The 14,523-nt window shown below is 39.6% G+C and overlaps 1 protein-coding gene across 3 annotated transcripts in view; it reads left to right on the top strand.

Moving 5' to 3' along the window:
- The window catches only part of ZFC3H1 (zinc finger C3H1-type containing), a 73,520-nt gene that overhangs the window by 38,270 nt on the left and 20,727 nt on the right, over positions 1 to 14,523 (top strand). For all 3 annotated transcript variants that reach the window (XM_066257672.1, XM_066257673.1, XM_066257671.1), the window contains exons 13-20: positions 8,025 to 8,199; positions 8,412 to 8,543; positions 8,918 to 9,457; positions 9,542 to 9,651; positions 11,647 to 11,778; positions 11,884 to 12,005; positions 13,717 to 13,818; positions 14,010 to 14,129. In XM_066257672.1, coding sequence (XP_066113769.1) covers positions 8,025 to 8,199; positions 8,412 to 8,543; positions 8,918 to 9,457; positions 9,542 to 9,651; positions 11,647 to 11,778; positions 11,884 to 12,005; positions 13,717 to 13,818; positions 14,010 to 14,129 — 1,433 coding nt within the window. The remainder of the gene's footprint in view (positions 1 to 8,024; positions 8,200 to 8,411; positions 8,544 to 8,917; positions 9,458 to 9,541; positions 9,652 to 11,646; positions 11,779 to 11,883; positions 12,006 to 13,716; positions 13,819 to 14,009; positions 14,130 to 14,523) is intronic.

Genomic DNA, 14,523 nt, shown 5'->3' with positions numbered 1-14,523 from the left:
AAAACATTTATAAATCTCTTTACTTGGAATTTTCTTTAAAACTTCTGGCATAATTTTTGAAATATCTTCTTTAGAGGCATATTTTTATTGTTAAAGGTGGACTTGATTGTTGGAAACACTCATTACCTAGGCCTGTGATGGCGAACCTTTTTATAAAAACTGCCCACTTTTGGCCCTGGCCGGTTGGCTCAGTGGTAGAGCGTCGGCCTGGCATGTAGAAGTCCCGGGTTTGATTCCTGGCCAGGGCACACAGGAGAAGCGCCCATCTGCTTCTCCACCCCTCCCCCTCTCCTTCCTCTCTGTCTCTCTCTTCCCCTCCCGCAGCCGAGGCTCCATTGGAACAAAGATGGCCCGGGCGCTGGGGATGGCTCCTTGGCCTCTGCCCCAGGCGCTAGAGTGGCTCTGGTCGCTGCAAAGCGACGCCCCGGAGGGGCAGAGCATCGCCCCCTGGTGGGCAGAGCGTAGCCCCTGGTGGGTGTGCCGGGTGGATCCTGGTCGGGCGCATGTGGGAGTCTGTCTGTCTCTCCCCGTTTCTAGCTTCAGAAAAATACAAAAAAAAAACAAAAACAAAAACCTGCCCACTTTTGCAGTGCTGGTCAACCTGGTCCCTCCTGCCCACTAGTGGACAGTAGCAGAGCAACAAAATGGCGTGGTGATTGGCCCACCATGAAAGCTGGACTGCTCACTAGTGGGCGGGAGGGACCAGGTTGACCAGCACTGCAAAAGTGGGCGGTTTTTATAAAAAGGTTCACCATCATGGACCTAGGCTGTTCAATGAGACACCTGGTCAAATATGAGGTTATTATAAAGTGTTAATATAAAGTTAAGGATCATAAATTTCTTGCATGTTTTGCAAAATTACTGTGTTTAATTAGTGTTTCAGAATTTTGAGAACATCTGTAAAACCTCACAAGATGAATGATAGACTTTATTTGAATTCATTGGCGTACAGTGTGGCCGTAAAATCATGGTGTACTTTTGACCGGTCACAGGAAAGCAACAAAAGACAATAGAAATGTGAAATCTGCACCAAATAAAAGGAAAACTCTCCCAGTTTCATACCTATTCAGTGCAGTTCGATGTGGGCTCACACACAGATTTTTTAGGGCTCCTTAGGTAGCTATCCCGTATAGCCTCTATAGACTTGTCACTGACTGATGGCCTACCAGAACAGGGTTTCTCCACCAAACTGCAGGTTTCCTTTAACTGCTTATCCTACCGAGTAATGTTATTCCTATGTGGTGGCGCTTCATTATAAACGTGCTGATATTCACATTGCACTTTGGTCACAGATTCGAATTTAGCGAGCCACAGAACACACTGAACTTTCCTCTGTACCGTTCACATCTCAACTGGCATGGTCATGGGCTGCTCCGTTGTATATACGGTGTTACATCATCATCTGCGCATGCGCACATGCTGCCACATCATCCTACAGAAACTGGGAGGGTTTTCCTTTTATTTAGTGCAGATTTCACATTTCTATTGTCTTTTGTTGCTTTCCTGTGACCGGTCAAAAGTGCACCATGACTTTACAGACACACTGTATTCTGAGGTTACTTTATTGGAGTACAGTGGTCCCTTATCTGTCATGGGGATAGATTCCAGAACCCCCGGCTATAGGCGAAAATCTGCGAAGTAGCAACCTTATATTTATTTTATTATTTATATATGTTTTATGGCTTTATAAATCTTCCCCACACTCTTATAAATGACTTCCTATGCTGCCCTGGCCAGTTGGCTCAGTGGTAGAGCGTCGGCCTGGCGTGTAGGAGTACTGGGTTCAATTCCTGGCCAGGGCACACTGGAGAAGAGTCCATCTGCTTCTCTCCCCCTCCCCCTCTCCTTCCTCTCTGTCTCTCTCTTCCCCTCCCGCAACCGAGGCTCCATTGGAGCAAAGTTGGCCTGGACGCTGAGGATGGCTCCATGGCCTCTGCCTCAGGCGCTAGAATGGCTCTGGTCACTGCAGAGCGACGCCCCAGATGGGCAGAGCATCGCCTTCTGGTGGGCATGCTAGGTGGATCCCAGTCGGGCGCATGCGGGAGTCTGTCTGTGTGTCTCCCCTTTTCCAACTTCAGAAAAATACCAAAAAAAAAAAAAAAGAGATACTTCCTATGCTCTGGTTGGTCGCCTCCCATCCATTAGTCAATAGTGTGCCCTGTATAATCTCACATGGTGAAACTAGCTCAAGCAGAAGCAGCTGTAGCTGCGTTTTCCATACATATGAGTCTTTGTCTACTTATCTGCTGTATGCTACGTATTTTATATTTAGATTTAATATTTTTTAATGTTTTAATTTTTTTATTTTAAAAAATATTGTTTTCAATTTTTTAGGCTAGAAAATGCTTATTTTACTTCAGAAATAATTAAAATAATAAATATATAAAAATACCTATAGATGCTCTTTCATTCTGCCTGACGTCTGAGTCCAGGGCCCTGCCCGGTTCTCCCAGCACTCTGTGGTCTGGCCCACAGGAGGCTGTTTGGAGATGAGTGGGGACAGGTCCAGGGATAGTGCGGTGTTTCCCTTTGCATTCCCAACTGCCTGTCACAGACTGGAGGTGATACCCAGGAGAGTCTAATGAACATAGGTTGTGTTAAATTATAATCTGGGCCCCGACCTAGGAGAAACTGAAACCTGACTACTTGAAGGGGCTCCCTGACAAGATGAAGCAGTTCTCACAGTTTCTAGGGAAGAGATCATGGTTTGCAGGGGACAAGCTCAGCTATGTGGGTTTTCTGGCTTACAACATACTAGACCAGCACCGCATATTTGAGCCCACATGCCTGGATGCGTTCCTGAACCTGAAGGACTTTGTTACCTGGGAATAGGGCCTGAAGAAGGTCTCTGCCTACATGAAGTCCAGCGGCTTTCTCCGAACGCTGGTGTACACAAAGATGGCCATGTGGGGTAACAAGTAGGGATGCAGGTCCGGAAGTTGGGAGCTTGGAGCACGCTGGGGCCTGGGGGACAGCGGGCCCTCCCTGAGCCTCCATGGAACCAGCTGTCTTTCTCCTTTTCTTAACTTCATTCCCATGGTGGTCCTGTCTGGCCCCTTGGATTCCCCAGTCCCAGTGCACCCCGGGTTTAAAGCTCTTCAGCGCCCTCTGTGCCCAGTGTAGTCATCCCTGACGTTTCCCTGACTGCAGTAATTCAGAGCTAGGCAGACAGACCTTTCATTCAGTGGTGGTTTTGCTGTCAAGAGCCGGACCAGACCCCTGGCCTGTAGCACTCTGCCCTGGGCTCCCACCCCGGCCCTGGAGACAAGTGCTGCCTGGGTGTGCAGGCCCTACCCCTGACATGGCCCCTGCCCAGCCTTGCCTGAACCCCAGTAAAACTTCATAAAAAAAAAAAAGAAAACAAGCCTATATGCCGCAAAATCCTGTGATACAGCAAAACATCTACAATACAAAATTAGATACATACAATTTAAAAATTCATGATACAGTGAGACCGTGAAAAATGAACTGCAATATGGTGAAGGACGACTGGTGTAATCGGCATGTAACATAGTTTTTTAAGTGTACCAGATGATGATATTTATATGTATTGTGAAATGATCACTGCAGTAAGTCTAGTTAACATTTCCAGACAGAGTTACAAATTTTCTGTGTGTGTGATGAGGGCCACTAGCATATATTTGATAGAAATACGTCATTTTATAGATACAAGTTTTTTCCATTCCAAACATCCTGACATCATTAATTGATGAAGTACAAAATGGTTTTAGATAACATCAACATTTCTGAGCTTTGTTCTGCTAGTACCCTTTTAGGTTCACCAATATAAGGTGGAGGTTTTGTGCAAAGATGGTAAGACTTTCCCTGTCCTGTTTTTGTAACTAACTAACCAATTCCCTTTTTTTTTAGAGATTTATTGATTTTGGGGGAGGGTGAGAAATAGTTGCTTCACTCTAGCTCAGTGGTTCTCAAAGTGTGTGCCAGGGCACACTGGTATGCCCTAGAAGATTTCCAGGTGCGCCCTATGGTATTCCAGAGAAATATGTGCTTGTTGCGGACCAAAAAACCGGAGTTTACATTTTTGGGGGGCAGAGATGTGGGGAATTGGCTGTAAGCTGACAGTCTGCCCAACCCCCCACCTCACTTGCCTGATTAGGTTGCAAAGGCTGTTAAGCTGTGGTGCTGGATTGTTTACACTACCCCCCATGTTCCTTGGAAAGACTGGAGGCAAATTTCTTCTATCCTTTGGTGTAAAGTTAAGATGATATGTATGGTGGGGGTTTTCTGCACTCAACACAATTAAGACTAAAAAGAGAGGAATTCTTCAATGTATTGATGAGGAAATGAGAGTTTGCCTTTCAAATATATGCCCAAACATTGAAGAAATTGCTAGGACACATCAGGCTCATGTTTCTCTTTTTTTTTTTTTTTTTTTACAGGGAGAGAGAAAGTCAGAGAGAGGTTTAGATAGGGACAGACAGGCAGGAATGGAGAGAGATGAGAAGCATCAATCATCAGTTTTTCGTTGCAACACCTTAGTTGTTCATTGATTGCTTTCTCATATGTGCCTTGACCGTGGGCCTTCAGCAGACCGAGCAACCCCTTGCTTGAGCCAGCGACCTTGGGGTTTCGAACCTGGGTCTTCCGCATCCCAGTCCGACACTCTATCCACTGCGCCACCGCCTGGTCAGGCTTATGTTTCTCATAAACACAAGAATGAAAAAACTTAAGTTTGTGCTGGGACCTGCTGAATGTACTAAATCTTAACTAAGAATTTATCTATATATATAAAAATAACTTTTTTTGTCGTTTTTAAATTTCTTAACCCCTCTTTTAAGAATTCTAAAAAGCATAACTCAAAAGATGTAACATAAAAATGTTTTTTAATGTCAGAATAAATTTAATTTTGTTATAATTATTTCGTTTACCATAAAAGCACACTTGGACTTTATATTTTTTTCTTTAATATTTGACTTAATTATTATAACATATTTCTCAGAAATTTGTATATAGTGCACCTACAATTATTTGTAGTATTTTAAATGTGCCCTGGCTTCAAAAAGTTTGAGAACCACTGCTCTAGCTGTTCATTGGTTGCTTGTTGTATGTGTCTTCACCAGGCAAACCCAGGGTTTACAGCCAATGACCTCAGAATTATAGGTCGACACTCTATCCACGGTGCCACCAGAGGCCAGGCTTACTAAAAAGTTCTTAAAGTTTAAATCTTGATAGTGAATAAGTGATGAATTAACTCAATTTTGGAAAATCATTAACATAACATAAAAACAATTTAATGATTTTTAAAACAAGCTTCAAAAATTTGTTTATTGATAGTTAATTAAGGAAAAAGGTGGAAATTTACAGCCTAATTTCTAACATTACAGCTACCTTAGTATTTTTTAGTTTTTAAAACACACAAAAAATTAATTTGGAGTGTTTTTACAAGGTAACATCTCAAGGAGATAGTAACTATGAAGTTTTTTATATTAAATAGATATTTTTATATTAAGTATGTCCTGTTCTTGATTTATGAACAAGACAGGCCCCAGCTGGTGCTCAGTGGTAGAGTGTCGACCAGCATGTAGATGTCCCAGGTTTGATTCCCCATCAGGACACACAGAAGTGCCCGTGTACTTTCCCACCCCTCCTCATCTCAATTCTTTCTCTGTCCCCTTTTTCCTGCAGCCATGGCTTGATTGGAGTGAGTTGGCTCTGGGCACTGAGTATGGCTCCATGGCTTCCACCTCAGGCACTAAGAGCTTGGTTGCTGAGCAATGGAGAGGCAACCCCAGATGGGCAGAGCATCAACCCCAGTGGGTTTGCTGGGTGGATCCCAGTAGGGATGCATGTAGGAGTCTGTCTCTCTACTTCCCCTTCTCTTACTGAATAAAAAAAAAAACATTGGCAATTGAGTATGCTGAACAAAAGAATACATTTAAAACAGCTGTTAAAATGTGTCTTCAGTTTTGACTGATATTTGTGCTGTTGGTATTTTATTCTAGGATGTGCCATTATTTTAAACATTACCAAGAAAGAAAAGATGTTGCCAGCTGAACTATGATAGTAATGTTGAGAGGCATACTGATATTAGAGATCTGAAATATGAGTTTTTTATAGATGAAATATTGTAATGACCATAAATTTCTAAAATTATTAATGAGTAGTATGTTTGTTTTAAAAATAAGATTAAGTTAAATTTATTTAGATTGTATTTCTTTAAACTTTCTTAACAAATGAAAAAGTTTTAAAAAATTCTTTGTCTTTCACTTCCTGTCCTTTCTATCATAATGTCTTTATGATTCATGCTATTTTTTTTTTTTTAAGTGAGAGGAAGGGAGGCAGAGACAGACTCCCATATGCACCCTTACTGCCATCCACTGGGCAAGCCCCTTATAGGTAATGATGCTCTGTCCATCTGGGCCTGCTCCATTGCTCTGCAGTTGAGCTATTTTTAACACCTGAAGGGAGTCCATGGAACCAGCCTCTGCACCTGGGCCAACTCGCTCGAACCATTGACCCATGACTGCAAGGTGGGGGGGAGAGAAGGGGGATAGAGTAGAGAAGCAGATGGTTACTTCTTCTGCCTGAACATTGAACCCAGGACATCCACACGCTGGGCCAACACTCCATTGAGCCAACTGGCCAGGGCCCTATGATTCACTAGATGTAGGTTCTTGTAACTTGAAATATGGTATCTTTGTAGGAAGGATGCTTCATTTTTTTTTTTTTTTTTTGTATTTTTCTGAAACTGGAAACAGGGAGAGACAGTCAGACAGACTCCCGCATGCGCCTGACCGGGATCCACCCGGCATGCCCACCAGGGGGCAATGCTCTGCCCCTCCTGGGCGTCGCTCTGTTGCGACCAAGCCACTCCAGCGCCTGGGGAAAAGGCCAAGGAGCCATCCCCAGCGCCCGGGCCATCTTTGCTCCAATGGAGCCTTGGCTGCGGGAGGGGAAGAGAGAGACAGAGAGGAGGGAGAGGGGGAGGGGTGGAGAAGCAGATGGGCGCTTCTCCTGTGTGCCCTGGCCGGGAATCGAACCCGGGACTTCTACACGCCAGGCCGACGCTCTACCACTGAGCCAACCGGCCAGGACAGATGCTTCATTTTTTTTTAAACCATAATATTTAGTAGTTGAAAAGATGACAGTTTATAAATTTGCCTTTTGTCATTTTTATTTTTCAGTTCTAAACTTTACATCTCTATATTGTTTATTTATTTTTAATTTAGAAATTAAATTTAATGGGGGTGACTTTGATCAATAAGAGTACATAGGTTTCAGGTGACATCTAGATCACATTTGAACTGTTGATTGCATTGTGTGCCCATCACAAGTCAAATTATTTCTATCATTATGTATTTGTCCCTCTTTACTCTCCTCCCCTCCTTCCTCTGGTAACCACTTCACTTTTGTCTCTGTCTGTGAGTCTCAAGATTTCTATTCCATCTGTGTGTGAAATCATACAGTTCTTAGCTTTTTCTGATTTACTTATTTTACCTACTATATTGTTCTTAAGGTTCATCCATATTGTCATAAATGGCAATAGATCATTTGTTATGTCTGAGTAGTAGTGTTTAAAATTTAGACTTCCCCTTCCTTGCCTTGCTCTAGATAAAATGAGTTAGAGATGTATAAGTTAATTAAACATGCTTTATTATATTTATTAGGTGTTTATTTGTGTGTTTATCAGCTTTATAAGTGAAGCTGAACAGAGCAGTTTTTTATTTTAAGTCCTCATTTCTCAAAAGTCGTGTAGGGTCAGGTTCAGCCAACATTAAACATTCACTATTAACTTTTCAACTGTAATTCATATTACTGAGATTTAAGTAATTTTTTTTTAGAAAAAGATCACACCCATATTTACTTTTATAGAATGTAACAGTATCCATTTGAATACCTGTGTGATTGATGAGTATGAAAATATTCATTTAAAAAAATCTTACCTATATATTGTAAATATATTTTCTTAAAAATGAGCTGCTTCTTTGTAAGTTTTGATTCTGATTGTGTTAGTCTGCTAGTTTAGAAAAACATTAATGAGGATTTTGTTACTTTTCAATTAGGATTCTCTTGATGAAAGATGAATCTGTTTTAAAGAATCTAGTACAGCAAGAAGCTAAGAAGAAAGAATCTGTTCGAAATGCTGAAACAAAGATTGTGAAACTTACAGAACAGCTTCAAGCAACAGAGAAAATTCTCAATGTCAACAAAGTGTTTTTGAAGAAGCTTCAGGAACAAGTAATGTTCTTTTTTTAAATGAAAATATTGTAGTGTCATCTTTACTACACGTTTTTATGGGCCAAATTTTTAATAAAATTATATTCTCCTTTGAGATATAATATTAGGATATTTCTATTTTCAGTTGAATCCTTAAGTTGTGGTGTTGAAAAGAATTTATTTCCTCTTCTAAGGTTTACATTTACATTTTCAGAATTACCCTATTTTTTCAGATTCACAAAGTGCAACAACGTGTTACAGTTAAAAAAGCTTTGACTCTAAAGTATGGAGAAGAGCTTGCTCGGGCAAAGGCAGTGGCTAGTAAAGAAATAGGAAAACGGAAACTGGAACAAGATCGCCTTGGAGTAAGTTGTTTGTAGAAATATTTCAATTTTGAAAAGCAGAAGGTTTTTATGACAGTTTTTGAGGGTAAGAGATATGTAAAATAACTCAACTTCTTCCCTGCATATTCAGAGAAAGATTAAAGCTTTGGTTTTCAAATGACATCCATGTTTTTGGAACCTTGTTTATTTATTTTGTCTTGACTTTTTTTTTGTTTTTTTGTAGATCATAGATTAACACAACTGTTGGAGAGTTGTAAAACTGTCTTATTCTCATTATTGATTTAGTTTTTTAATGTTAGCATTGTATCTTGTAGGGATAGCACAATTACCTTAACAAAAGTTGTTTATAAAATCATAGCAATATAAAATATTTATATCATTTCTTTTCCCCCCAGCCAAACAAAATAATGAGACTGGACAATTCTCCAGTATCAAGTCCAAGAAAGCATTCAGCAGAACTAATTGCTATGGAAAAAAGACGATTACAAAAGCTAGAATATGAATATGCCCTGAAAATTCAGAAACTGAAAGAAGCTCGGGCCCTTAAAGCAAAGGAACAACAAAATATCACTCCAGTTATAGAAGAGGAACCTGAATTTTCTTTACCTCAGCCCTCACTTCACGATCTGACTCAAGATAAATTAAGTCTGGACACTGAGGAAAATGATGTTGATGATGAAATTTTATCTGGTTCAAACAGAGAACGAAGAAGATCCTTCTTAGAATCCAACTCATTCACTAAACCTAACCTTAAGCACACTGATACACCTAACAAAGAATGTGTAAACAAATCTAAGAACACAATAGAAAAACCAGAACTTTTTCTAGGGTTAAAAATTGGTGAATTGCAAAAATTATATTCAAAAGCTGACAGCTTAAAACAACTGATTTTAAAAACCACCACTGGCGTTACAGGAAAGGTTTTGTGTGGTCAGGTAACTGAACATTTCATAGTCTTTATGAATGTAGAATACACCATAGCCTTATATGCCTTATAAAATTACTGTTTTCTTTTACAGGAGATTTCTGTGGATATAGATTTTGTGACAGCACAGAGTAAAACAGCAGAAGTGAAGCCATGTCCTTTCAGTCCCTACCACAGCCCTCTTCTGGTTTTTAAATCCTACAGGTATAAAAGAAAGATTTGATGTGCTTGAGTTCTAGGATTGCTCCTGTTTTTGATATCTTAACTTCGAATATTTGATCATAATGAAAAAAATTGAATTATGGTTATTGAAAAATGAACTTGTTCTTTTAGGGAAAATTAAGTGTCTTGTCATAACACAAACCATATCAGGAAGTAAGGTTGCGGTCATACTTAGGTTTATTAGTTCTTATCAAATTCTAATTTCTGGCTACTGATAGAATTGTGAATTTTGGTTTACTACCTGTTAGAAATTTTAAGAAAAAATAACCCGAGTCCTGTGAGAGCCCTAGATTTTTGTTTTTTAATTTTACTATTACCCTGTATAAGGAATACATTGGCTAACTCTCATAAAATTGATTTAGGTATTCTTGGGTGTTTAACTTTGTGAGAGGTTGTCTTTGTTTTTATTTTTTAAATTCTTGTTTGTTGATTTTTAGAGAGAAAAACATTGATTTGTTGTTCCACTTATTTATGCATTTAATTGTGTTGGGGGAAAGCGAAAGCACCGAGTGGCTTTCTGTTCCCATCCTGAGGAAGTCAAGGTCGAGGCCAAGCACTCGTGACTGAAAGCAGTCATGTTCAAGGAAGGCCCAAGGAACGTGAGTGTTTGGCCCAACCAGAGCTTTCTGCAGGCCAGGAATCAGACAGCACATGGTGTTTTGTCTCAGAAAGGGCAAGAGAAATCTAATCAGTTTTGCAAAACTAAGTAATAAAATTGTACACTGTATTCTACTTGTTAGTTCTTACAAAGATGACATATTTCTGCTTAATAAATTGGATAACTGATCTCTCCAAGGCATCTCAATTCTTAGATTGGGGTCCTCCACTTGCAGTATTGTTGTTTCTGTCTCATTCCTTTGCGGCTCTTCTTCATGAAACTCTGAATGTTAACAACAATTTGTTGATTCTTGTATGTCTTCTGACTGGGATTCAAACCTGTAACCTTGGCAAATCTTGGCAAATCAGGACAGTGCTCTAACCAACTGAGTTACCTGACCAGGACTGTCTTTGTTTTTAGACTTACAGGATGTTGTGAGACTTAAATGGGTATGATTAAACAATAATATTGTAAAGCACCTAACAGGTAGTATAGACATTTTCCTTAGCTTTTTTTTTGGCTGTTAACATACCTAAGAAATACCAGTATCATACAGATATATGGTGTGAAAACACTACTTTTAAAATACAGGTTTTTTTGGCCCTGGCTGGATGGCTCTGTGGATGGAGTGTTGTCCTGGTGTGCCAAGGTTGCAGGTTTGATCTCCAGGCAGGGCATGTGTGAGAGGCAACCAATGAATGCGCAGCTACATGGAACAGCTAAGTGGAACAATGAGTTAGTGTTTCTCCCTCTCTCCCTTCCTCCCTCTCTCTCCTTCCTTCTTTCCCCCCTCTCTCCCTCCCTCCCTCTTTCTTTCTCTCTCTCCCTCCCTCCTCTCTCTCCTTCCTTCTCTCCCCCTTCTCTTTCTCCCTCCTTCCCTTTCTCCCTCCCCCTCTCTCCCTTTCTCCCTCTCTCTCTCCCTTTCTCTCTCTTTCCCTCCCTCTTTCCCTCTCTCCTTCTCTCCCTCTCTCGCTCCCCCTTCTCACCTCTCTCTCGTTCTCAAATCAATGGAAAAATTAATAAGTAAGTAAAAATAAAGGGTATTTTGTTTTCTATTTCAGGATTTTTTGTTTTTATTATTTATTTTAATTTATTGTGTTTACATAGATTCTAGTTTTGCCCCATGCACCCCCCCCCCCCCCCCCCCCCCCGTATTCCCCTCAACATCTCCCTATTTCAGGATTTTTAGTTCTGGGTATAAAAGTTTTTTCTTACCATTTGATATTCTGGTTGTATTCTGGAGTTAATTTTGCTATTAAGTAATTAGATAAATAGTATGCTCAAAGTATAGAAATTTCAACTGGGAAGGAAAAATGAAATTTTTTTTACTTTTCTGGGATATGTTTATTGGAGCCTAACATGTCCACTTTTGTTCTTAGATTTAGTCCGTACTATCGAACCAAGGAAAAACTTCCCATAAGCTCAGTATCGTATAGTAATATGATTGAACCGGATCAGTGTTTCTGCCGTTTTGATTTAACAGGAACATGTAATGATGATGATTGTCAGTGGTGAGTAGTTTTAATTTTGAACATTTTATAATATAAAAAACATTCTTGGTTATTGAGCTTTGATATGTACATGATTATCTTTTCTGTATTGCCATTTTATTTTAGGCAGCATACACAAGACTATACGCTTAGCCGAAAACAGCTATTCCAGGATATTTTGTCATATAACCTGTCTCTGATTGGTTGTTCAGAGAGAAGCACTGATGAAGAAATTGCTGCTGCAGCAGGTTTTTAAAGACCTCTTCTTGTTCCCCGAGTGAAAATTTGAATTTAGGCAATTTAAAAATTTAATGTTCAGTTGTTGACTTTTAATTGCTATAATAATTTGATATCTTCAGCTTGACACTTTATCTAGATCTGCTTTGTCCAATACAGGAGTCAGTAGCCATATGTTGCTATAAAAATTTAAATTAATTTAAATATACTCCCTCAGGCCTGGCCATTTGGCTCAGTGGTAGAACGTTGGCCCAGTGTGTGGATGTCTCGGGTTGGATTCCTGGTCAGGGCACACAGGAGAAATGACCATCTGCTTCTTCACCTCTCCCCCTCTTGCTTCTCTCTCTCTCTCTCTCTCTCTCTCTCTTTCTTTTCTCTTCCTGCAGCCATGGCTCGATTGGTTTGAGCTAGTTGGCCTCAGACACTGAGGATAGCTCTGTGGCCTCCACCTCAGCTGCTAAAAATGGCTCAGTTGCTGAGCAATGGAACAAGGGCCCCAGTTGGGCAGAGCATCACCCAAAACACAGGGGTCGCCTAAGAACCCTGGGGGCTCCCTGGGGAGATAGATCCTGGTCAGGTTGAATTCAGGAGTCTGTCTCTTTGCCTCCCCTCCTCTCACTAAAGAAAAAAGTAAAATAAAATATCCCTCAAGTCACAATAGACACATTTCAAGTTCTCAGTAACCACTATTGAGCTCAATAGTTCAATAGCCACAATGATGGTAAGTGCAGATATAAGACATTTCCATCATTACAGAAAGTGCTTAGGACAGAGGTCATCTAAACAGTAAGTTTACTTAGAAGACTATCTAAACATTTGTATAGAAATTTCAGTAATGACCTGACCTGTGGTGGCGCAGTGGATAAAGCGTCGACCTGGAAATGCTGAGGTCACTGGTTCGAAACCCTGGGCTTGCCTGGTCAAGGCACATATGGTAGTTGATGCTTCCAGCTCTCCCCCCCTTCACTCTCTCTGTGTCTCTCTCCTCTCTCTCTCTCTCTCTGTCTCTCCCTCTCTTTCTCCTCTCTAAAAATGAATAAATAAAATAAAAAGAAAAATAAAAAAAAAGAAAATTCTAAAAAAAAAAATTTCAGTAATGATTTTAAAGTAGACTCCTATTTTTATTATTTTGTTTAAAAATAAAGAGATTTGGAAGTTGTCTGTAGTTGTATGTTCTGCAATGAAATAAAAAGGACTTAGACACTGAATAAAGCAGCGGTTCTTAGGCGACCCCTGTGTTTTGGTCGTTCGACCCTCGCCCGGGTTGTGACCCACAGGTTGAGAACCGCTGGTATAAAGCATAGATTATTGTCAGACATTTTGAGTAGATATTGTTATGCTTTTCTCCAGATTTAGTGCCAATTAAACCTTAAACTACAGGTCTTTTGGAAGTAAAGGAATTGGTGTTTATTAAATTTAATGTTATCACAACCCAGAGTAATTATAAAGTTGCTGAATTCAGTCAGTCCCAATTCAGGACTTTTTCACTTACTTAGTTTATTTCAGGAAACACACTTTTTTCAACCCAAACTGGCGTACATGATGTGGTAAGATTTGCCATAATTATTAAGATAATGTGGGTCTTGCCCTCTAGAAGGTCATAGGTGTTTTTGACTACTACCATATACTTCTCTTAAATTCTTAAACTATTCTTCACTTCATACTCTTTAATTAACCCATGTTTTTTATACTTTTTGTGAAGATAGCATTGCTTTATTTCAGAAAAATATGTTGAGAAACTTTTTGGAGTAAACAAAGATCGAATGTCAATGGACCAGATGGCTGTTCTTCTTGTTAGCAATATCAACGAAAGTAAAGGCCATAGTGAGTATATCTGTTTCTCTTTCACAAAAAGATGTTGTAGTTTTTTTAGGACAGCAAATTTTTTGTCATTATATCATTATGTCATTTCTAACATAACAGAATAAATTTAGGTTTTTTCGATTATTATTTGGGTAGTCTTCAGAACCATAAACTGGGTGTATCTACTAACAGTCTTCTCCTGTCTACTTCAGCACCTCCATTTACAACCTATAAAGATAAAAGAAAGTGGAAGCCAAAGTTTTGGAGAAAACCTGTTTCAGAGAATAGTTTCAGTAGTGATGAGGAACAATCTGTAGGACCAATCAAGTATGGTAAGAAGGAATTTAAGATCCAGAATCATTAAGTTGTGGTGCTCCATTTTACTAATCTTTTTTTAAAAACAATTATGCTACTTGGCATTTAAGGCAATTAATTGGTTCTTCGTTTTGCAGGACTGCTCCTTAAATTGTAGGACATATTGTATTCATGGTCCAGTAAATGCAAGGATTACTTTTTAGTAATCATGAAAGCTCTGAGCCTGTTTTCTGACATGCAGTAAGTAGGGTCAGAAAATGAATAAATAAATGAATGAACAGAGTACGCATGAATCAGTGTCTTATTCTCAAGAACATCTTGCATTATAATTTCAAGTTTACATAATTTGTTTAGTATTTTTGGATACTAAACAAGTAAATACCTGATAGGTGTATGCTCTTGTGCTTATTT

Source organism: Saccopteryx bilineata, chromosome 2 (assembly GCF_036850765.1).
Source record: "Saccopteryx bilineata isolate mSacBil1 chromosome 2, mSacBil1_pri_phased_curated, whole genome shotgun sequence".
NCBI lineage: Eukaryota > Metazoa > Chordata > Mammalia > Chiroptera > Emballonuridae > Saccopteryx > Saccopteryx bilineata.
This window is presented reverse-complemented; position numbering and strand designations above follow the sequence as displayed.